General features: G+C 38.8%; 1 protein-coding gene across 4 annotated transcripts in view; it reads left to right on the top strand.

The window, feature by feature from the left end:
* Positions 1–23,851, top strand: part of LOC145478946 (transient-receptor-potential-like protein) — a 30,546-nt gene extending 6,695 nt beyond the window's left edge. The window contains exons 1-15 of one of the 4 annotated variants that reach the window (XM_081457151.1): positions 2,095–2,362; positions 2,399–3,781; positions 4,154–4,231; positions 5,762–5,797; positions 6,426–6,547; positions 6,717–6,932; positions 7,879–8,107; positions 8,375–8,588; positions 9,336–9,704; positions 9,934–9,960; positions 13,340–13,529; positions 13,893–14,039; positions 15,891–15,999; positions 17,008–17,096; positions 18,047–23,851. In XM_081457151.1, the coding sequence (XP_081313277.1) occupies positions 3,682–3,781; positions 4,154–4,231; positions 5,762–5,797; positions 6,426–6,547; positions 6,717–6,932; positions 7,879–8,107; positions 8,375–8,588; positions 9,336–9,704; positions 9,934–9,960; positions 13,340–13,529; positions 13,893–14,039; positions 15,891–15,999; positions 17,008–17,096; positions 18,047–18,118 (1,998 nt within the window). In that variant the 5' untranslated portion in view covers positions 2,095–2,362; positions 2,399–3,681 and the 3' untranslated portion in view covers positions 18,119–23,851. Of the gene's footprint in view, positions 1–2,094; positions 3,782–4,153; positions 4,232–5,761; positions 5,798–6,425; positions 6,548–6,716; positions 6,933–7,878; positions 8,108–8,374; positions 8,589–9,335; positions 9,705–9,933; positions 9,961–13,339; positions 13,530–13,892; positions 14,040–15,890; positions 16,004–17,007; positions 17,097–18,046 lie in introns of those variants that run through there. The other 3 variants (XM_081457152.1, XM_081457153.1, XM_081457154.1) reach the window with 3 other exon arrangements.
* Positions 23,852–24,917: the final 1,066 nt, after the last annotated feature.

The raw sequence follows: 24,917 nt of genomic DNA, 5'->3' as shown, positions 1-24,917 counted from the left end.
AAGCACGCCAACATATAATCTCTAGCGTTAATCTGACCGTTCCGCAACGTCTTAAGATCAAAGAGACCGATATCCTGCCACGAAGCAGATCACATCTTGCCTAATGGCCTTAGAAAAGCATTTTTTTATTATTATTTTTCTTTAGTTGCAATGTCAGTCAAATCTGAAATTCTGTAATTAAATTTAGATTTCACAACACAAGCACGTATCGCGATCGTGTGTAAAGAGCTCTTGCTCTAACATTTTCCCAATTGTCACAAAAAGTTATCAGTTGTAATTCTTCATTATGGCCTTCATTATGGCCTTCACTTTAATCCGTACGAATTTCAACGCTTTCACTTTTCATAGCATAGTGGAAATGACTCGCCGTCGATTTGTTTTCAGCAGCAAAACTCACAGCCACAAGCCGCTTCGTCGTTACCTCCCAGTCTAGAGCAGCCTTCAGTATCACAAAAGAAGCATCCTCGGGAGAGAAAACTTTTAAAAAGAAAAAGTCTAGCCAAAGGGAGCGATGATGCTTTATCGATGAGAAAGTCCTTTTCAGCTTTGGGCCGATAATAAATGATTATTATCAGAATGGTATCATATATCTTTTATGTCGCAAACATGCGACCCCAGTAACCCTCTGGGGTTAAATGCCACCAACAAACTTGTGTGACAAAAACAAAAAAAAAGTCCACAGTGCGTTCCTTACTGCGCATGCTGGCTTGACGAAGCGAGCTGGTCAAAGGGAACGAAGACACTGGGTACGAGAGTGGTTTAAGCGTCGGTTTGTTTGTTTATTTCCAGTTTTCTAGACAAAATTTTGGAAATGGCAGTTAAATGTCATCGCGTTGCTTCTGCATGCATTGCGTGGCGTTTATTTTTAAAACAGAATGATCGACATCATCACTCAATAAATGGTGCGATTTGCTCGACCTACTTCTGCGTCACGATGTATATATATTGTATAAGAAACTTGTTCTCAGTTGCGCTGCACAAGCTAGCTAGAAAAAGAAAGAAATGTCAAGTAGTTAGTTTGGGAAAGTAAAAATACCGGGAAGTTCAATTATTAATTAATTAATAAATAAGCAAAACTGCGCAAGGACGCCTGCCTTATTGTAAGGAATAAATTAACTCTGATAACTGTACTCATCCGTAAAGTACTCCAGTTCAACATATACAACCATTTGTTTCCTTTAATTGTCATTTTTATTGCCTTTATTGTTTCCACGTGACATTAACATCAAACTTCGCGCATGATTAGTTCAACTTCCCTTTTCGCAAATAAGAACAGGTGTAAATACACTAGTTGTACCTATCGGTAAGTGCCAACGAGTGAATTGAGTTAGTCAACAAGAGTCGATTGAATTTTGTAATATTGATTTGGGATACTTCTAGTATAACAGGTGTTAAAATCAATTTCTTTTAGTTAATGTTTCAAATTATTGCTGTGATTGAACACTACATTGTTCATTTTTCTACTCAGTGAGTGAACAAAACGCTAAACACTTTTTTTTTGTATTTTTAAAAATCATACTTGTTACACTTCCAGTATAACAGGTGTTAAAATCAATTTCTTTTCCCTCGTTGGGCGATTATTTTGGTAAGTATTCAAGTAATTTTCCTACCATTCTGCCTTCTTTAGGCGTATACATCTTGGATTTGTTGTGATTGAAACGTACAATTGTTAAAGCTGAACAGACCCGAGTTGTTTTCTGACGAATTCGAGTGCTGTTTATTTGGTTCAGAGTAACGCTCAGGATTTGTTCGCCATCCGTTCGACGAATTATTTCGGTAAGTAGTTTGCCTGACATTCTGCTTTTTGAAGATGAATGTAACTTGGATTTGTTGCAAGCGAAAGCGCTCTTTGAGAATAAATTTCAATCAACGTGTTGACAGAGCCAAAGAGGCTCAAATCGAACCAACGAGTTCACTTCTGACGACCAGTCTGAGCAAAGTTCTCGAAATTAAAAGAAACTTCAAACCAAACATATACAGTCACTTAAAAACTTACCGCGAATCACCGAATTGATTGCAAATGATCCTTTAAAAATAGGTTCAAATTAAACAAACAACATTGATAATCTTCGCCATATTACATGTAAGCTCATTTTACACTGTTCTCTGCTCAACACTTTTGTATCCGTGAAAACGCGTTAAATCGAAGTTACATGCACCTCATTGATCCTTTACTAACTTACATTCACCTTCAAAAAGCAGACGCTGCGTCTCTATGTCCGGCAGCCGGACAGGTTTTTCAAAATGATCCGTGTCCGAATTCCGAACGTTGCCGGCCAGTTGCTGTGGCGCACTGGTAATGGGTATCGCTTGCCATGCCGGCGACCCCGGTTCGATTCCTCTTGGAGTCACCTGTCATAAAGTTCTTTTTACGTTGTTTTACTTCTTAAAAAAAAAGTCTCACTGCCGGACACAGAGTATTTTAAAAAACCTGTCCGGCTGCCGGACATGTAGCCACAGCGTACAGCAGAATGTCAGACAAACTACTTACCGAAAAAATTCGTCGAACGGATGGCAAATCCTGAGCGTTATTCTGAATCAAATAAACAACACTCGAATTCATTCCACACAACAACTCGGGTCTCGTTCAGCTTTAGCAATTGTACGATTCAATCACAACAAATACAAGATGTATATGCCTCAAAAAGCAGAATGGTAGGCAAAATAATCGCCCAACGAGGTTCCGCACCCAGGAGAGTTGAACAAATAACGAAGCCTCGTCACGTCACAAAGAAAAATAATGTTCTGATTGGTTCGTGCGAGATATCGACAACATCCGGCTACATCCTAACATGGCCAAAAAAATATCACTGACGGAGCCGGATTACGCGAAAGTCGAGCTGAAAGATCTGAGATTTTTTCTGCATAGCCATCAAACTACGTACGGCTCTATATCCTGCCGCCTCGACAGACTCGCGTTTTCGCTCGTCTGTCTCGTTGGCAATGACAAGCACTGATTTCTCGTCCCAACTACACGGTGGAATTTAAGCTGATTTAAGCAAAGGTAAGGTTATCAGTGAACAACATCTTTACATAATATATTCAACGTTGCACTGTGAATCAAGCCCCCCCCCCCCCCGGGGGGGAGCGCACTGCCATATATGGGCTATATAGGTAAGTGCCGCTGTAAAGGGTATGGTTTTCAAGCAGTTTACTCTAGGATAGGGTATATAAATCAGAGCGTTTGGGTCTCGAATAGGGTGTCATTTTTCACAAAACTAACTGGTTGGTTGAAGATTTTATCTAGAGTAAGGAAACCAGGAATTGCCTCTCAAAAATATAAAAAAATCAAACCGGCAACTTTAAATTTACGCAAATCAGCCTCAACAGTGTCGATAGATGAGGGGATTTGGGGAGTTTACTCTAGTATAGGTTAGCAAAATTCAGCTGAACTAGCTCTGGTATAGGCTAAGGGTTCCAGGGTCCCAGCGGCACATCCCCACCCAGAAATTCCCAAAGAACATTCCCCCCCCCTTGGGGAATCAAGCTTAACCGAAGGTGTTTGGTTTTGTTTTACAGTGTACAGTGGAAACTGACTTTCCGCGTCATAAGTTTTTGACATCCGGCGTCTGGTTTTGAGCTACTGTTGTAAGAAGCGAGGCACTTCACACTCTGTTTTTCGTCAACCAGCGCTCCTCAAGATCGAATTAAAATGAAACACAGTTAAATTATTGTATCATAATGGACGAATTGGTAAACTCAAACGAAGAAAACGAAGAAGGAAATGTCATTTCTCGAGCGCGTGCCTTCGTCAGGAGTGAAGTAACAAGGCTTCGAGAAGGTAACAGTCTGCCACCCAGTAGATAGGTTTTCCGATTTAAGTCGAATTAAACTGCAAGAAGGGTAATATGCGAAGACTTCTAAACGTTTTATTAAGTTTTATTAGTCTATTTTCTTAAACAAAGCTCGGGTTGGTCACGCTATTCTGTGTTGTTAGCCCAGCCAACGGAAGCGTAATCGCATTTAATATTAGACCTACAGTGGGTTCTTTGTTTTCAAAGTTTTCAGAGAAGTAGTGCTGGGGAGGGGAGGGGCGGGAGTGGCGCAGTTTTAAAGGGTTACGTTAAAACTGGAAAGAAAAGTTGGTGGAAGGTGTCTCGAGGAGTGTGATACATTTAATTTTTGTTGTTTTCGTTGTTATCACTTATCTTAGGCGCTGGAGAAGTTACATTAGACCTTCGTAAGTTTTTGAGCAGACATTCTCATGTAAGAGAAAGACATCCGAACGGAGGTTGGTATCAAATGATGACATATGTGCATAAATCATGACATTCAGAAATTAGAGTGGAGACGGGACTTAAAAGGACCTAGAAGGTGCCAGAACTGGTGACAACTACGTCAGCAATAGTCATTAAGACCAGAGTCTTTGTCTCTGATACAGTTCCATTCCCATTAGCTAGACTGCAAAAAGATCTATATTCCCTCTCAAGATATTGATAAACGACTTGCGAACTGGAGGGCCTTTAAGTGTGCGCCTTCGATCCCTTTTGAAATCGTCCATCTAACTAACGCTTTACGACTGTTTTCACTGCAACGCGACCTTCGAAATCAAAACGCTCTTTGCATTATATAGACTTCCATCAATCAAACACTGGTACCTTTTATGAAATACTAGTCTGCAGAAACGGCTTCACACTCACAGCGAAAATGTCGGCAACAATTAACGAACACAGCTTTGAAAAGTGAATAGCGAACTACCATAATTGGAAGGAACACAAATATTGAACAGTCAGAAACAAACTTAAGTAAGTTAGTGATTTATTGTTGCTTTAGGAAATCAATTTTGGTTTTTAGTCAGCAGTACAAGGCTGAATTCCGTTGACCATCGCCACGATACAAATTTCATTTTCCAACCCTTCCAGAGAGGAGTGGTGTTACACACAAAAACTGTAAGTGGAGATGTAGAAGGCTGTGAACACGTCCTATTTGTCCTGCTGCATCGTCGGACTTAAGAGCACGTTAAACATGAGCTAATGTGTGTGCAGAATTGGTCTCGAAAAATAGGTGTACGCAAAGAAGGAGAAAAGCTTCGGCAATTCGCCGACAGCTTTCCCACAGAGGCCTTTAATTCCCGTCGACAACAGTACATATTGGGCTCAAGGAATAATAAATCATAGCTATCTTTGCTGTTCGTATATTTAAAGTTACTGAAGTGTTTGCCATCGCTAATATTTTCGCGCGTATGTGAAGCCGCTTCGCTTCGGATGATCTTGAAAGGTACCGCTGTTTGATTGACGGAACAACAACAATAGCTGCTGTAACCTTTGCAATTCTTAGAGACTGCCTCTTATATACCCATTGTTTTATTGTACAATTTATACATGCTACATATTTTAATTGTATATACATTTTTATTATTATTCCTTATTTGTAAATAATTTTAATATTTTTTTGTGGGGGTCCCAAATTAGTTGTAAAAACTAAATACATTGGCACATTACTAAAGCTTTTACTTACTGACTGACTGAGTGACTGACTGACACACTGACAGACTGACTGACTGACTGACTGACTGAGTGACTGACTGACTGACTGACTGACTGAGGGACTAACTGATAGACTGATTGACTGACTGACTGACTGACTGACTGTCTGTCTGACTGACTGACTGACTTACTGAAGTCTGTTGCAAAAAGCGTTTTGGTTTGGAAGGTCGCGTAGTAGTGAAAACGGTGGTAAGATGAATTTATAGAAGTCGAATGAACGCCCGAAGCTAACGTTTTTCTTTTTTTTCTTTTAAAACAAATAACAACTGATCCAGAGGTCGATCACCTAGACGGAACTGAGATAACTGAAGGTATTATGACTGTTTAGCCAATACTACGATAAGAAGGGTCTATTAATTCTGCAAAATTAAGAAAGCACACCATTACGATCTCATATTTCATGGCAAAACCCTATTTTGCCTCGTTTTATACTTTCTTGGTACCCATGCCATCTTCTGAAATTCATCATTATTCGTTTTCAGACGAAACGTCTGCGAGATGTGTCTTGAATTGGAACACGAAAAAAATTGTTCATGGAAATTGCGGCGACATTTTGGTGGCAACCATGTTTCGGCAGGCAGATTTATTCAAATTTTGAGATTCATGTTTAATCCATTTTAATTTTGAAGTTTCGCGATGGAATAGTATGAAATATGTTTTTAAAGATGGTGGCCATAACTTCACCAATTAAAGGCCAGCTAACGTGAGCGTACAATTGACGACGCGTTAATAACAGGTTTATAATTTTCATTTTCGGATGCACTTAACACTAATCCAAGGTTTTTTTTTTTTTCTTTTTTTTTTTGTCTGTTAATTTGTTTTTTAAATGCTCTTGGCGCTTAACGCCGCAGTCATTTTTGTAAGCCCACAAGAACGGGATTAATATAAGCTTTATTTGTCGGAGCTTATGCCTTATCTCTTACTCAAATTACTTTACAGCTGAGGATAGAATCATGGACATCCTCAAAAGGATTTCTACAGTACCTGTTGCTCAGATCGAGGAGGTTGTCACAGCAGAAAATATTTGCCACTGTCGAAATCCTCTTGAAAAAGCATTTGAGGTAACTCCAAAATTGAAAAAAAAAAACAACAATCGCTTAAAAGAAGTGCAGCTTGTGAAAGCAGTTAAACTTATCTTGACTTCACCCACTCCTAATTCAATGAGTTGAATTGATAACAGTAAGTTGTATTATCACTGACACAGATTTTTATTTTCTCTGATAACAACAGATTTCTACGAAACTAAAGGAGCTAGCATTGAGTCGGGATGAAAATGCTGTTTTTCTTAACACCCTAGCAGAACAGGTCGAGGATTTTTCGGTTACGCTGATAGATCAAGTCAATAAGAAGGAAGAAATATCTCGTAAACAAGATGTGGATATGGATACGTATGCGTCCTTTCTTGATGATATAACAGAGTCTGCAATTCGTTTCTCACAAAAGAAGGTTAGAAAACACCTCAATGGTCATTTTCATAAGAAATAAAAGTCAACCGCAGCAGTTATTTCTTTAAAATATGAACTGGCCCACGATCAGTACTGTCAATAGAACAACGCTGAAACAACACTATTCGGTTTCGAAATTGGTTCCATGACCTTTAAATAAGAATAATAAAAAAAAAAACATTATTCTACCAAAGTGTATATCGCACGTGCAAAATGAATATCCTATGTTGTTTTATAGCGTCGACGTTCTCACAGTCACCGTTGTGGTCTCTCCTGTGTAACCAATGCCTCGATCCCGAGTATCAGAAAACCGGCGAGTAACCAATTTCCGTGCATTCTCACCGAAAAGCGCTTTTTTTCTCCTGCTGATAGCAATGTTTCATATTCTATTGGATACTGAAGACTTATTTGTTAATAGATTTAGGTTCTTTAACCATTTTGCCTGCGGTAAGGGATACAAATGAAAGCTAGTCAAGATTAACAACTCATCTACCGCTAAGCAAAACATCCACCTTGTTTAGTCTGAAAAATAGCCTGAAAAATCCATGACGCCAAAAAATTGTTTTGTTGCATGATATTTGGACCCATTTCCTCGACTGGGAAAATAACTTGTTCCCCAAGACTGCTCGAAGCAAGCGAGGAATATCTGCATTGAGCTATATCCATATTTCTTTGCTCGATTTTCACGAAGCTAACCAGTGCAAGAAAACAAACGGCTTCTTATTTTTCCTCGTCACTTAGAACTGACTAAGTGTTGCGAAATTAAAAGTTTTCTACAGCATTTCACATACCTGCCAGCTTTATTGAATTGCGATGCATCAAAATTTGAAGGAGCGTCGCATACATATGACAACTGTTTAATAATATTCTTGTAAATGGTTCGTTTCCTGTTAAATTATATTGAAACGATTCATGACATACTGGTTCTATTTTTAATTCATTCGTAGTTCGTATCCCATCCACTGACGTACAGACTGCTGAATGAAAGGTGGAACTATGGTTTGCCATCGCAGTGCCTTCCTGGAAGAAAACTTCGGTTGCTGTTGTATATATTTACTATCGTAGACACAATTTTGACGCCAGTTTTATCTCCAGTCATCACATACGTGTTCTACAAGGATCAGATTGTCTGTCCTAGGTCGAGGGTAAAATGGAAAAAAACCAGATCGTTAAGAGGTCTGTATCTGTTTTATAAAACTCGTAATGGCACCTAGAAGGAAAAGAAGATATCTCAATCAATTCCTCCAGTTTTGTTTATTAGTTAAGACAAATCAGTTGCAATAACCTTTTCCTTGTCACTTTGAGAGAAAAGAGAGCCCATTCAACCTGCATAGCATATCCAAGCAGCATCAAGACGTCATGCAACAAAATATTACGAAATACGTTTTTTTGTCACTAATGTACATAAACTACGTTAATTATACGTTGTTGTGTCTCTTGTAGCTATGTACCTGGGTTACTTAACAACACCATTCGTCATATTTTTAAAGGACAAAATCAGTCAAGTGGTCTTCATAGCATTGCATTTCAGAATGTGCGTCTTAGCATCCTCTGTTTCACCGAGGACCGAAGAATTCCTCATCCTGGTATTTTACATCGGTTTGATATTCTCAGAAATACAGCAGTATCTCACATCTAAATCCCGAGTTTATCTGCGGTAAGATATAGCTAGTGAAAACCAAAGCAAGCATCTGAACTTTATTTCATAATCTCTCTCACATGAATCTCTTATGAGACCCACAAGTACTTTCGGCAGCGTTAACGCTCCATGTCACTGTTGTTAACTGAAAAAATATTGATATAAAAGAAAAGAATTTCCCTGATCAAATGAAAGCTAATCCTCAAATAGTTATTACAAATCTACATCAGTTTTCCAAACCTTCATTTAGGTCACTAAGGAACAGCGTCTATTTTTCAATCAGTTTTGTGCATATTGCTGAATGATTATAACTTGCTTTTTAATCGCAGTTTAACAATCTGGGTCAAGTGACTAACACCATTTGTAATCTTGCTGAATACTTTGTTATTCTAAGATTTTCTGGTTTAATTTTTCCATACACCTATGGGCCTAGTGCCGTTTTCATTAGTCGAGACCGTGGTGGCTGAGCATCTTTACTCTCTTTCGTTAGAGGCGCGGTGACTTTATAGTTACACCTCCGAACGCCGAACGCCGAGTAGGGCGGTCTGGGTCTAGCAAAGTCCTAGCTTATTCCGTTGCGTTCCTGAATAGGACACTTTGCCCTCAGAGTGCTTCTCCGGGGAGATGTATAGACAGGTACAGGGAAAATTATTATTTGCGGATGGAGGAAATCCAAGGGGGAGTAGAAGTATTGCTGTCGTGATGACATTTGAAGATGTGGTATACTTTCTCAATTCAGACTTAAACTTTACCCTTCCTTTGCAGGAACATGTGGAACTACGTTGATGTTGTAACACTTACACTGCACGCCCTCATATTTGTGCTCCGAATCACGTCGATCATTTACGGGGGAGACCCGTATCATAATCGATTACTGGAGCTGATAAACTACTTGTATGGCATTAACACTTTGTTCCTTGTCCTGAGATTCTCCAGTATTCTGGAGGTCAATAAGACAGTTGGCCCTCTCCAGCTGGCTTTGTTCCGAATGTGCATTGACTTGGTAATCATTTTGGTTCAGTTTTTCTTTGTCATTGTGGCTTTCTCCGTGGCTATCACGATGGTTTACACAGCAGAGATGTCCTATCTGACGCCAACTCGCGAAGTGGAAAGCAACGGGACTCGATTTGTGGGGTCTGTGGTTACGCTTTGCCGTTATTAGATGGTTACCTCTGTTTAATACAGTCAAACGTTTTTCCCTTTTCCTCGAACAGTTTAATTGCATTTTTCAAAGCAGCGCGTAATTGATCCACCTTCGTAAAAAAGATATACGTTAGGAGCGGTTTCAAATTCAGAATACATTGTGTTTCACGTTTCATTTTTCTTATATACTCATATTGTGTTTCGTGTTTCTTACTGTCAGCTTTTGCGCAAAGGGATCATCGGCCTGGTAAGTAATTCATTGAGGTACCATGAGTCACAGTATCATAAACTCTCTTGAATTATAAAGTTTAAGAGTGAATTTTTCTTATTAGCAAACTTAGCACGGCAGAAGTCGAAAAATCGATTTTTCTCTCTTTTCGTCCACAAACAGCCATTAGGTAGATATGAAACGTGATGTAGTTTTTTGGAGCTCGAAGCGCTTTAAATTCGAGAGAACCGAGGAAAACGATTTTCGACTCGACGGTCACCAAAATGGCCGATCGCAATGGCTTAAAATTAGTAATCTAAACTTAATTTGCGTTTGCGTGTAAAGAAGAACCAAAACTTATCGATACTTTTTCTTGAAAGACAAAGTATTTAGCTATCCAAAACAGGTTAGAACTTGGCTTGAGCACCATTTGAGAATAAACACAATTTTAAGAAAAATCCCTTTTAGTTTCTAGGTCGAATTCCTAATTTACGAATAAAATTCAGAGATATTTTTCGACATGTGCCATAACTCCAAATTCCTTGAAACTTCGCCTTTGGAACACTTTTATGTTGTTGTAAAACATGTCTTAAAATTAGGTTGGGTTATTCTTCGAGTGCTTTTCGAGGTCCGGCTGAAAAATCCCGATTTTACCTAAAACATCACGAAAAGAAACAATGGACTTCTGCGTGTTGGTCTGAGGGTAAGCGGGTATAGGCGTTTTAAGTCCTTGTATTATTAGTTCCTTGTACTTAACACTTTTATGTTGTTGTAAAACATGTATCAAAATTAGCTTGGGTTATTCTTCGAGTGGTTTTTAACGCGCCGCTGAAATAACCGGATTTTAACGAAAACATCCTGAAAATCAGCAAAAAGTAAACAATAGACTGCTGCGTGTTTTTCTGAGGCCAAGAAAGTCTGCTGAAGTAAAACGGTTTAACTTCTTTCATTATCATATTTTCGTTCTGCAGGTCAATATGCTTCTTTTAAAGTAAAATAAAATGATAACATGAGTTTATTCATGCAATCAAAAGTACCTTCACCAACAAGAAACATTTCAATCCTTTTACGTTAATTAGATTACTGACAAACGGATAATGTGTAGATTTCACTGTCACGCCACCGCAATTCTAAACAATTCAACCTGTTTAACTGTGTACATGTACAAATAAAGTTACAGAGTTGCATTTACTTCAGTTGAATATGGAAAACGGGGCTACAAAGTTAATGCGAGCAGGCGCTTATTTTCCAATCTTCTAATGTAGAACGTGTCCATTTAACACTGAGCCGACAAAACAACATTGATCGCAAGAAAGATTTCCGCTTGCAATCCTGACATAGCAGCATTTATAAGTCTTAGGATTTTCATTCTATTCTTCTCTCCTTCGTGACCTCTTCTTGGAACGGATACCACGTTGGATAGCGACAAATTGGCGTCACCCAACCTGTCTTTTCGTATATATCACTGCCAAAGAGGATTCGCTGACCTCTGACTTTCCTCGGCAGTCTCGTTCATCAGTTTATGCGCCGATAATGGAAGAATAGCTGACCAGAGTCCACCCGCATTGCTTAGCAATTCTTCTCATCCAAAAAACAACAGTTCATATTTTTGAAACGTAACGAAGGAGAAACGACAGAAATCTTTAAAAAAGATCCGCATTTGCGAACTTCTGTCGTCCGACCTTCGATCTGCTGTAGATACGACGCGTCACGCCTTCCGAAAGCAAACGAAGTGTTAGCAAAAGTCTCAAAATCAATTTAGGGTAGAGCTTCGATCATTATATGGTTGCAGTATGTTTCACAAGACGGCCAAAACGAAAAAAAAAAAAAATACAAAGCAAAAAAGAGCAAGAGAACTGAGAATACATATCGTTTTTAGATGCAGCGTGACGTCTAAAATTGAATTCTCTTGGGAAAATTCAACTTACTGGGTAAAATTAATTAGCTTGAATGGATATGGCGTGCTTAAATATTCTATCCCGCAGTCCAGCTAACTATTGCAAACGGGTCTTTTAGTGAGTCATGGATTGCCAATCGCGGAAAGTCGAAACAAAGTGGAAACATTAGTGAAAAAAAAAAAAACTTCGCTTCGGCGGGGAATATTTCTGACCGAACTTTTAATTGGAATTCGCGAGACCTATTGCACTCCGATCTGTTTCTAGATACCAAGTTTAACTAAACATGATATATTGACAAAAGTACAAAAGACTATCGTCATGACATGTTTACATCGGAAATAAACGGCCGCCCTTTTGTAAAACGCCATCCTTTTGTAAAGCAACCCACTCTGTGGGACATAGTAAATTCCACGGCCGGGAATGAAACCGTGACTTGCAAACAAAATAAATAATGAAACTTAAGATTTCTTTACCAAATTTAACTTGTATTGCCGGTCCTGAAATGACTCTGAAATAACTTTTTGCAAACGAACTTGATAGGTTACAGAAAAGGCAACTGTTTTAAGCTTTCATTCAGTAAATATCTCCTTTAGCGACTAGTTATCTTAAATTAATTATTGGAAGGCCGCGTAGCAAAAAGTTTTTGACTTCCTGTTTCGCCTTGGTGTGACATCGACATCTCGTCACAAATGTGTGGCATTCGAAGCGATAAAACATACTCGGATTAAATAAAGTTACTTTGGCGTTGAGATTGTACTGTTTTACCTTTATATTACAGGTGCAAGCAAACAATTTGTTTATTAGTACAAAGAGCTCATAATATAAGGACTTAAATGCCTGTACCCGCTTGCCCTCAGACCAACACGCAGAAGTCCATTATTTACTTTTTGTGATGTTTTAGGTAAAATCGGGATTTTTCAGCCGGGCCTCGAAAAGCACTCAAAGAATAATCCAACTGATTTTAATACATGTTTTACAACAACATAAAAGTGTTCTAAAGGCGAAGTTTCAAGGAATTTGGAGTTATGGCACATGTCGAAAAATATCTCTGAATTTTATTCGTAAATTAGGAATTCGACCTAGAAACTAAAAGGGATTTTTTTAAATATTGTGTGATTATTCTCGAATGGCGCTCAAGTCAAGTTCTAACCTGTTTTGGATAGCTAAATACTTTGTCTTTCAAGAAAAAGTATCGATAAGTTTTGGTTCTTCTTTACACGCAAACGCAAATTAAGTTTAGATTACTAACTTTAAGCCATTGCGATCGGTCATTTTGGTGACCGTCGAGGCGAAAATCGTTTTCCTCGGTTTTCTCGAATTTAAAGCGCTTCGAGCTCCAAAAAACTGCATTACGTTTCATATTTACCTAAGGGCTATTTGTGGACGAAAAGAGAGAAAAATCGATTTTTCGACTTCTGCCGCCAAAATTGAAATTTTGCTTGGTTTTTCGTGTTATTTGCTCTTAATTATTTTCTATATTTTGGAGGAGAGTATGTCACAATAACTATTATCTTTTCTAGCTTATTCAAAGCATCCACTCATCTTATATGGTCTGTGTTTGGCCTGACCAATCCGGAAACAATGGAGTCTCGTGACAATTTGTCAACTACTGTCGTTGGTGTTCTGTACGTCATGTTCTTAATTCTCTCAGTGATTATGTTGGTCAACATGCTCGTTGCTCTGCTTACAAATACATACAACAAAGTCGAGGTAAGCAACTATCTTCCCTCCTTTCTCTACCCTATCCCAGAGAGTTATGAACACTTTCTTTAAAGGCATTGTTTGCTGATGTCAGTGCCTACATTTTGAGTCATTAGCATACGCCTTCATTGTCGAGGAGGCATCAGACTATATTCGAATTGACTCAGTGCAAACGTTTAAAGGGATTCTCATGTATACGTACATATATACATACTTTATTGGCTCGTCCCCACGGGGCTTTTCAGAGTCAATTTTATGTCAATTTCATGCTAACTAACGCTTTCCTATTAACATTGATGTAGATTGGCTTTCAAAAACTTCAAAATTGCTGGTAAGCTAAAGCGTTGATGAAAAAAATTGCTTTGCTTTCAGACTAACGCAGATGTAGAATGGAAGTACTCCCACGCAGTGATAGCAGATGAATACAGAAGATATCATCCCATTGTTGTTCCGTTCAATATCGTTTCCGTACCAATTTCCCGACTTTACATCAAGATTTATGGAGATAAGCGACATGAGGTTTGTCCAAAATGACACTGAAATCTGATACTCACCCTCGTCGTTTTCCTTTCTTTTCTTTTTGTTTGCCGAGATACTGAGAAGACAGGCAAATCAGATGCTCTGTCAGTAAGCATGCATTTTCTATGAGGCATACGCTTGTCTTTCAATGACCTCCTCGCGAAAGAGATGCCTTGACTGACCATCATGAGTAACTCAATTTGTCCAGTTCCTAATAGTTTCTTTGGCACAAGGTCTTTGAGTTGTAGCAAGTGTTAATGTGAGACAGACGATTTTATATTCTTGATCACGACTTTTGCTGGCGTCGGTGCTGATTTCCCTTTCGGAAACGGTCGATGCCATAATTAGTAACCAAACTTTTCGGAATGAACGATGCCACGCCTGCTCTATTTGGGCCTGGAGTAAGCCAAAACTGGTTAAAAATTGGTGATAGACTAATATAAACGCACTCGCCATATGCTTAGTTGTTCACTTTCACACTGGCTTGCTTGCAGTTAGCTTTTATTTGTTGGTTACGGCAATACTGTAAGTAAAATAAACTAAGAAAGTCGCCTTTTACAACCAAATTAATTACCCGAATCAACCTAGTGGTGTAATGGTATATATGAGAGGGATTGTACCATGCGAGAGGTTCTGGGTTCGTTACTGGGTGGTCACTTACAGCTTTTGTTATTCTTTAATTTAGTAGGAAAAATTCATTGATAATTAAAAATGGCGAAAATGGCAACGCTTGTTTACGAAAGGGAAAAGGGCAGCGTCAGTTCTATACAGTTCAACTCCACATATGAACGGTCTCTGTGATGTGAATTTGTTTTATATTCTAGAAATCTAAAGTTTCACGGATAGCGGATGGCGGATGGTGGATAGCGTTTGGCGGATGGAAAATGCGTATGGAAAATTGTAAATGGAATGACAATATGCTAATGAAAAAATGCTGATTAGGGGAAATTAACTTTCTGTGATGTTGTCTTACAGTCCTAGTTGTAAATGAAACAGGCCATCTTAGAGAATTTATGCCGGGAGAAGTCCAGTATTTTTATTCAATTACAAAACAGATCAAAACATTTTTACGCCTAATTCAGAAAAAAAAAAAAAAAAAACGGAAAAGACTTGATCGACTAATGAAAGACTAGACTTTCCTTTTATCATCAGACTCTGCTCTTCTTTTACGACATGGAAGGACTTTCGCTGTTTACTCTTAAGAAAATGTCCACTGGAGAAAGCGACTGCGGCCAAGAGACATCGTAGTTAATTTTCCCGCATCAGGATTTTATCATCCGCGTATTGTCATTGGCATTTTTCCATCCGCATTTTTCCATCCGCATTCTGTCATCCTCATTTTTTTTTCTATCCGCCATCCGCCATCCGCCATCCGCCATCCGCCATCCGCCATCCGCCATCCGCCATTCGCCATTCAAAATTGTCCAGTTTAATCTGAAATAATTTGATTAAACCCTTGACTTAATATTGCAATTTATTCTATTTAACTAGATAGTTATCTGTGAAACCTTTAGCTCCAGTGTAACGAAATAATAATTGTTATTATACATTGAACTCACTATCTCTTTTCTGATTGGCCGAAAGCGTACAGCGAATTTTCGAAATCAGCGCCTGTGACGTCATCTAGCTGCAGATTACACAATAATCATGTCACGGACACTCAAGGTCACGGCCGGGTAATCATGTCGTGCATGACCGCGGTGCATGATTTCTAAGGAGTAATCATGTCAAGTTCGAGCGCTTTGTGTTTCAGTGAGGAAGCAAAAACTTTTTTTTTTTTCGGTAAGGCTTATTCTGGATGTCACAAAAACTTTATCCAATAATTGTTTATAATTTTGGTTTTGTCCTTAGAAAGCTCAAATCCGGCGGAATGATTATGAGAAGTTTTACAAGGAAGAGCTCTTTCCTAAAATCACGAAACGCTACCTGGATAAACACGGTGATTCGTTTCCAATGTCAAGTAAGTGAGTAGTTTAATATTTTCCTTGTCTAACACTGGATCAAAAATTCTTTACCGGTAGAATGCCCGGGGGGGTCCCATATGAAAAGGTCGACGATGCTCGTCGTCTCGCATAAGGGTATAAATTTATGTCCTACTATCATAACAACCTGTTGCCTCCATTGTTTTTCAACTTGTTTTTTACAAACAGTCAAATTCATGGCTATAGCACCAGCACAGCCAATAGTTATCGCGTGCACCATTGCCGGACTAATCTAAAAAAAAATTCACACTTCTTTGCCAAGGTCCAAAGATCTGGAATTCCCTTCCTGTTACAATCACTTCATTGTCAAGTTTTCCCAATTTTAAGAAAAAACTGCAAGAGTTTTTTAGTAAAATAATTACTGAACTCGCAAAGCCGCACACTGTTGCAGTATTTATGTAACCGTATTGTTACGTACGAGGTGGCCTCAACTAAAAGCCTGATGATTTCTAGAGGTCACCTCGCCTCACATTAAAATATTTACAAATACTGTACATTAAGTAAAAAGGCAAATAAACAGACTGAATCAAGGATTCTTGTCTCACTTAGGGTGTTCATGACGAAACGCTACTAGTTTTAGCTGTCAAAGTATCTGAAGAAATAATAATTAAAGAAACGCTCTTGTTTCCGTTTTTAGGCTCAGTTTCTGCCGGTATCTCGAGTTCGGTCTACCAACGCGGGCTTCTTTCCTGAACAGCGGCTGGTAATCGAACCAATTCTGGTTTAAGCGAAATATTCATCACAATAGAAAAATGTACCACATGGCAACACACCATGCCCCATAACAATAAAATAGGCTCCATGTTGCAATAATGGGCATATTCTGTTGTCATGGAGCACATTTAGTTGTCACGGGGTATAGTTTGTTGTTAATTAGAGACATATTATGTTGCTATGAGACAAATTTCCGAAGCATACCCCGTAGTAGCAATATATGCCCCATGACTACGAAATAAGCCAAATATCCAAATCTTTTGCATTCGTAGTTGACGCAAAAGTTGATATACTTCATAAAGATATGAAAAAAATAATGGAGAAGCTGGACGTTATTCTCAGCAGACAACACGGAAATCAGGTAAGAACAAAACACACCTTTCCATTTCTTCCCACGGTTTTCACCGCAAGTCGCGACCTTCGAAATCGAAACGCTTTTTGCAATATACTTCCATCAATCAAACAGCGGTACCTTTTATGATCTTCTGAAGCGAAGCGGCTTCATGTTCACGGCGAAAATATTAGCGATGGAAAACTCTTCAGTATGTTTGAATGCGAGCAGCAAAGATAGCTATGATTTATTGTTGTTTGAGCCCAATCTGTAGTGGTTGTCGGCGGAATTAAAGTTCTTGGTGGGAAATATTTCGACGTCTTGCCGATGCTTATTTTCTATTTGCGTACACCTATTTTTCAAGCACAATCGTGCTCACACATCAGCTTTTAACCTGCTCTAAAGCCCAGTGACGCGGCAGACTGACGAAGTGGGACGTGTTCACAGCTTTCTCTCCACTTACCGTCTTGTGTACAACACGACTTCTCCCTGGAAGTTGTGAAATGAAATTTAATATCATGGCAAAGGTCACCGGAATTCGGCGGGGTTCTGTCGGCCGACTACTGCTCCAAATTGATATTCACTTTTCAAAGCTATCTTTGCTTTTCCCGACATTTTCGCCGTGAGTGTGAAGCCGTTCCTGCAGACTAGAATCTAGGTTGATTGGTGGAAGTCTATTGCAAAGAGCGTATATATTTCCAAGGTCTCGTACCCGTAGCTGTGAAAATAGTGATAGTGTTTGTTATCACCAGAAATTTGTGTTCTTCACCGGCGAGGAAGTTGTTATTACGTCGAGAAAATCACATATTTAAACAGTCAAAAATTTCATTTTTGACAAAACTGACAAGTTTCCATATAATGAATGATATTATGTTAAACAGTCTCGTTACGCTACGAGGAGAGAGCAATTCAAGTAAAAGTAACTTTACAACGCTTTACCAATTTCCTTTGTTGTTTGTTTTGTTCGCTTACTTTTTAAGGTCCTGGCACAATTTCAGACTGATTCAAGAAATCCCGTTCAAGAGACGATATGCTACCATTCGACAGTTTGAGCAGTTTGAGAGTCGCACAGCTTTGAGAGAAGCATGTAGGGACAACAACGATCATGATGATGACGATGACTACAACGATGACGATGGCAATGATGACGATGATCATCATCAGTTTTTTTTTTTGTTTCTTTGCCTGTTTCGTTTTTCTATTTGTTTTTCTCTGTACCCATATGTTTGTGTTATCTTCATTTCTAAATATATATCAACCCTTTTTCTGAGATCAGCCACCCAGCCAGATTAGCTTCTATAGTTCTATTGGTGTATGTGATACAAGCAAAGCAGGTAATTGTTAACATACGCGAAATAAGCAAGGAACACGCATAACCGCCGAGGAGAGTGAATCAAATTAGCCAAAGCTTGTAGAGAGCTTGTTATTAGTTTGGGTTAGTCTTAATAGAATATTAACTGTTAATATTAGCAGGAACTGTTTAGTTATGATTTAGCTCAATTCGGAGGTTTATGGATACAGACAGCATGATTAAGATAGTAAAAATTTATAGCTTAGGGGGTGATTTGCCTTTCTGAAACAAGACACTTACGGTTCAAGGAAAAAGAATGGAATGCTGAGGTATTTTTACCTGTACCAATTATAAATGCAGAACTGCAGCGCATTTTTCATATTTTGCGCGTGTGTCTGTGTGTGTGCTTTGTGTATTCCCACTCATTAATTTATGAATAAAGATAGTAAATAACACACCACTTTAGCAAATGCAGAGACCCACTTTTTATCGGAAGGAATCTATAGTTCTTTATAAGGGACCAGACTTTGTTCTGGACTACGAAGAATTAAGCCGACTTTGGCAAGTCTACTAAGAAACTTTTGAGGTGGAAATATTCCATTAATTTTTCAAACTGTTGAATGTTGCTTTAATTTGTGTCTGAGAAAAAATAACTGCAGCATAAAGCGACAGGCCAAACACGCACTACTGCATAAATTCAGAAGAATTAAAGAAAAAGTTTCTAAATAAATGCAACAAAAGGGCCGGCTGAGAAGGTATTTGCTCATCAAAATGGGCAATATCAAAATCAGGCTTTAAAAAAAGATGGACATCTAAAGAGATCTCTAAATAAAGGAGAGATAGTCATCTGCATAACACACAAATTATAACATTTAGCGTCAACTAAAATGGACTGTGAAAATAAGATGGTTCATCTGTTTCGCAAAGTGCGTTAGAGTCGTTAAAGTGCCACTAACCCCAAAAATTTGAATTCGTTTAGTAAAATTTACCAGTTTCTCTGATTACTTCAGCTAAAAAATTATCTCGATCGATAAAATCCCTGCATTTCTACAGGCGTTTGAACATATAATTCTATATTCACGACCGCGCAAAGTGGGATCTGGGTCGGGGTACTAGTGACGTCACTTCGGGAACCGGGCTGAAACACTCAACTCAAGAGACTTTTGACTGCGATTCGAGGGCTGTCAAAACATATTTGGTTTATTTTGTGATTCATATTTTATCAAAACTGGACAAGATATTTAAGCGAAAGAACTGTATCATCTAGCATTACAATTTCGAGTCTAGCTACGATTTGGACGGCTGCGATGTATATATATTTTTCCATTTCGAAGTCCGGGTCGCCAGTCGAGATCGCCACGTTACGTTGTATTTTAGGCCAGGATCAGGACCGACAATTTGCCGGTCCATTTGGGTTATAAAGGTACAAATAATGGCTGAAAACGGCTAACTTAGAGCCCTTAAAGAGTTATAAAGATGTCAATGAATACGAAGAGTCGGTAATTTGACTTTACGGAACGCGCAGATTTCAGAGTGTCAAAACATTTTTCGATTCAAACATTAATTCCCCCGAAATACAAGTTAATGTGCGATGCAGTCGTAGTCTACTCCTGCCAAATTCTCCCGATCAATGCTTGAAAATAGTTTTAACATAAGAGATAAGCAGAGATGTCGCAAAAAATATTCAAAGGTGAGGTAACTTTTCGCTTTGTAATTGTCGACCGACCGTAATCTAATACTGTGTACGAAGCCAAGCTACACAAATTTGCATATTTCGTACTAGTAAATCATGAAAAATCCTTCTACAAGATCTTGAAAAGAGGTTCAGTATAGTATCGCTTAAATGAATACGTTTCTACTTCACTGTTATTTTGAATGAAATGTCCATTTTACGTACGCTAAAAATTGGGAGTCCTCGACTTATTAGTTTGCGTTTCGGTTGACTGACGAGCGTATTCTTCTCTCAGCACAACCTCCGTCGGTAGCGATGAAGTCGAATCTTAATCGTTTGTTTCACCTTCCTCATATATTTATAAATGCTTGATCCATTCCAAGTTTGTAATTTAGATATATTTCGTTCCTCAAAGACGAAGCTCAAAGAACAAAATAATTCTCTATTCGGAGCGACAATTGAGAAACACTAGGGAGCTTAGGCAAAGACGACGACGACGCCGAGGACGAGGCCTAGTAAAAAATGAATTTATATTTTACCAGCGAAATTCGCGATTGTCTAGACGTGTGCAGGCTAAATATGTAATGACAGCATTCAATTCCAAATGGAAATACGAAAAATTAGCCGTCGTCATCCACGTTCAGTAGATGATACAGAATTCGGTCTTTTCACGTTTTTATTAGGGACCTTAAGCACCGACGACGACGAAGCCAGAGGACGACGACCGGAAGTAAAATTTCCCCTTACCGCGCTACTGCGCATGCTAGACTCGTCGTCTACGTGAAGGTTAGGACGTAAAAACGCCAGGTTTGCCGTCCTGAGCGAACGTGAGTAAGTATTAATCTATTTACGCAGTGTTTCAGGCAGAAAATGTATATCAAACTGTTGAAATGAAAGTTGGTTATTTATTTAACCTCTTAGCTTTGTATTAACTAGATTTTACGGCGAGTTTGGTGTAGAAATCGTTGGTGGTAACATTATTTTGGGTTTGTCGATTTGTCCGTTGAATTTGCTTGTCAGCGAAAGTAGAAAATTAAATGATTTCAGAAATTGAAAAATGACTCTGTATTTCATTTTCTTCTAGTTCCTATCTACATGTAGGCTTTCACTTATGTTTTTAAGATAGAATTTTATACCGTGGAGGTCGTTTTAGATTATATCGGGCCGAAAATTCGGCATCATTCATCTGTTCGAGTGAAAACCAGTTATGTTCTTCATATGAGAAGTCGGGATTTTTCGACATCAATTCCTCATGTAGGACTAAAAATTTGTTGTCATCGATAGTACTGTTTTCGTAGCTCAAGAGAAACAGGTTTTGGAGCTCGTGAAAGGAAGACATGACAAAATTTTTCGATAGTTTTAGGTCGATGTTTACAAGAACTCCGCCCTGTTTACATGTACTCGGACTTGGTTTTCACGCCGTGAACGACGTCCTCGACCCAGTCCTACAACAGTTTTACTCGTTGTCGTCGTCCCATTCGTCGTCGGTGTTTAAGGTCCCTATTTTGCAGAGGACGGCAAAGAAATGTACAAAGACTTATAACGCACGTACACAGCTATTGTTTTGCTCATTAAACCTTTTGTTTGGTGACGTTCTCGTTGCCGTTGTCGCCGTGGTTTGCTTAAGCTCCCTACTGCCGGATTACGACCTCCGGCGAGCGTGTGTTTTTATTAAAATCCACAAATACATAGCTAGTTCACCAGTTCGAAACCTCAACAATCTTAATCGCCTCGTTGTAGGACGTAGGTTTCGTTTACTATTCGTTTAGAAAAGTCTCTATTTCGAGTACAAAAAACGCCATACGTTTAATTTACCGCGTAATTTCCTCACCGTAAGTTTCGTCTGAGCTTCAGAGGATCTTTTGCGCTCGGAATAGTCAGATGGCTTCCAGCTTACCCCAAATTCGTGTCTTTTAGCTTATGCAGTACCTTGACAATGTCAAGCATTCCACTAGAGATAGACAAGAATATACCGGCCATGAAAATCTCTAGGTTTTTACAGTAGCGGCAAACCCGAGATCGAAGAAATCCTCGATGGCTCTCCGACTTTAGCTTTGCACAGATCAGCCCACTTCTTTGGTATTTTCTCGGTTGTGGTCGGGTTTCATCGAGATAGAGGTAATGAATGAAGAGGAATACTCTATCCTACGCATCCTATATTGCTACAGCCTCCAACAACACATCTTCCTGGTATTCTACAACGATTTTGACACACACTATCGCATGTTTGCATATGTTCTTCTCAGAAACAAAATACTGTTATTCCCGAAATGACGTCAGAAGCCAACTCGTCACATTCTCCGCTATTCCTCGGTCGTGAAGATGGAGAAGGGCAATTTTACAAACTGAAAATTCATACAAAATTAACGAAAATAGCTACAACGATAATGTTTTTGCAGTGGTGACCAGGAGAAAAAAAATTGGGGGGTTTAGTGGCACTCACTCAAATTATTTGAACAATTCTAACAAGGATTGTGATTGCCTTGTTTTAGCGTGCTTTATCAAAAAACAGACACGCTTAGGCGACTTTTGATCGTTTGGAAAATAAAGTTTGGTTTGAAAATTAAGCCGAATGTGTGGGGAAATCAATGGATTATTTATCATAAAGGAAATAAAGAAGCCTCGACTGTGCTCTGTTCAGTTGTAAAGCACTTAGGAAGCGGTAGAGCACTCAAGAAGTAGGGAGAAATACTCGACTACGTCTCGTATTTCTCCTACACTTCTTTCGTGCTCTACCGCTACCTACCTGCTTTACAGCAGAACATAGGATAGTCGAGGCTTCTTTATTTGTTGAAAATGAACAGTGAGCTGGACACTTGCTGAGAAACAAAACTGATCCCAATCTACATCCTGCCGTGATACGAGAACAGGAGCAAGAGTAATTCCATTCTCGTCCACATAGCCCTTTTCGCTCCTCTTAGCCGGCAGAGCCTTCGCACAAGAATCGAAGGGCTCTGAGGACATAGGATTTCGAATTAATTCGAACTTTTTTGATTGGCTGTTTGAAAACAAAGAAATCTTGAACAGAAGTCAGAATGTTCAAGCCGATTGCTGGCGCGAAAATATGAAACAGCTGTGACCAGCGGTGTTGAGCGGTGTTGAGCGGTGTTGAAAATGGAGGACATGGAGGATTTGGGCCATATTGTTTAACTCACGGCTCAACACTTGTCACTGTTGCAACAAAACGGTTTTTTTAGAAACCCCAGTTGATATTTTTGGCAAGGAAATCAGAAAAGAGCCGGAAATTTTAAAAGTGTTGGAGTTTTTAACTGGGTGAGAAATTAAGTTTGGCGATGGTTTACCAACGAAACTGTTTGAACCATGTACAGAAAGGTGAAGAATATTAAAGAATTCCGTTCATTGTTGCTGGCATCACTTTCTTCGCAGGAATTGTCGATCGTAGGGTCTTGTGTAAAAAGAGTTTGTGGCTCGCAGCAGGTTGGAGAAACACCGTCGTCGAGTCAGCACTCGACGAAGAGTGAACCGCGGAAGTTCGAAAGTGGTCGGATGTGTCTTTTCCTTGAGGCACCTTGAGGGCGATCAACATCACAACAAAAATCCCTCTCATTTTAGACCTATTGCTTCCAAAAATAACACGACTGCACTACAGCGCCTTCCACAATTTTAGAAAGTTGGAACCTTTTATAAATGCGGGCTTAGGGTTGGTGTTTCAGAAAAAAATATGCCTAAAATATTTTACTGCATTGTACTTGAAGGAAAACGGTGTGTAAATGGTGTTGTTTCCTGGCGAATAATTGCTAGCATATTTTTTTTTAGCATCAACGGAAGGAACCATGGGAAGGCCAAAAAGTGATTTCCACTTTTTTTTTGCTGGCCCTAATCTCCAAACGGGGAAGTGGAACTGATGATAATGATGATGAGTGGATAATGTTTCAGCTATGTACTGATGCAAAAAGTTAGGATGTGTTCCTTTTGCAGTCAGGTATAATCTAATGATTTAGGTGAAATTAGGGTCTTAAAAACCAAGTTACAACAAGGCATCAATTTCAAAACAAATCTCTCACTGCATAAAACTATACTCATTCAATTCTCAACTCAGATATGTGTGCAACTGAAAACAGACATTAAAATATTCTGTTTGTGTCTACCACCTGACAACTGAGAGACTTGCAATCAACCCCTAAAAATGAAGAGACCTTTTTACCAACATTGAGGGTAGAAATATATATCGGTTTCTTCAAGTCTCATAAAAGATAAGGAGCAATTTGAGTTTTACTACACAAATTTTTTCAAAACACTAATAGTCTTATGAATAAAGTTTAAAGTTTACAGTGGATTAGAAAATATACAATGTGTTCATCACTTACAAAATAGGGGCTAAGCAGTGAAATTTTCACTTTTCAAGAACAAGTGGTCAACCTATAATTTCTCCTTACTGTAGTAGTAATACATTTTCAAGTAGACAGGCCAGGTTAAGAAAATCATCAACCTAGGGACGCTGTTTTGAGATCACATTTTCTAATTATATTGTCAATATACGATGTCCACAATGACAGTATGTACTCTCTCGTAACTAGTAGTTTTTCCCTTTACATAAGAAGCAGCACTTTGATAATTTTTGTCATTACTAGTGTGTGGTCGTGTTGAACATGTGTAGAAAATTTTCTGCCTATTGTGGTTCACTGCAATGATTTCTGGATCCACCATTCCAAGGGAAGTTGATGTATAACATTTTGTTTGCTCGGTTACTGTTGCAGTTAGTGCGACTACAGACACCATGACAAATATGGTACCTAGCATACCTAGTTGGGGATATGCAGGCTACAAACTCTTCCTTTAAATACAACGTATGCGAATGTTTGCTGATTTAACAATGATTATCATTAGTTTGTGATCAGTGATAGCACACAAGTGCATTAGTATATTA

The sequence above is a fragment of the Orbicella franksi genome, chromosome 2, assembly GCF_964199315.1.
Source record: "Orbicella franksi chromosome 2, jaOrbFran1.1, whole genome shotgun sequence".
In the NCBI taxonomy this organism is placed as follows: Eukaryota; Metazoa; Cnidaria; class Anthozoa; order Scleractinia; family Merulinidae; genus Orbicella; species Orbicella franksi.
This window is presented reverse-complemented; position numbering and strand designations above follow the sequence as displayed.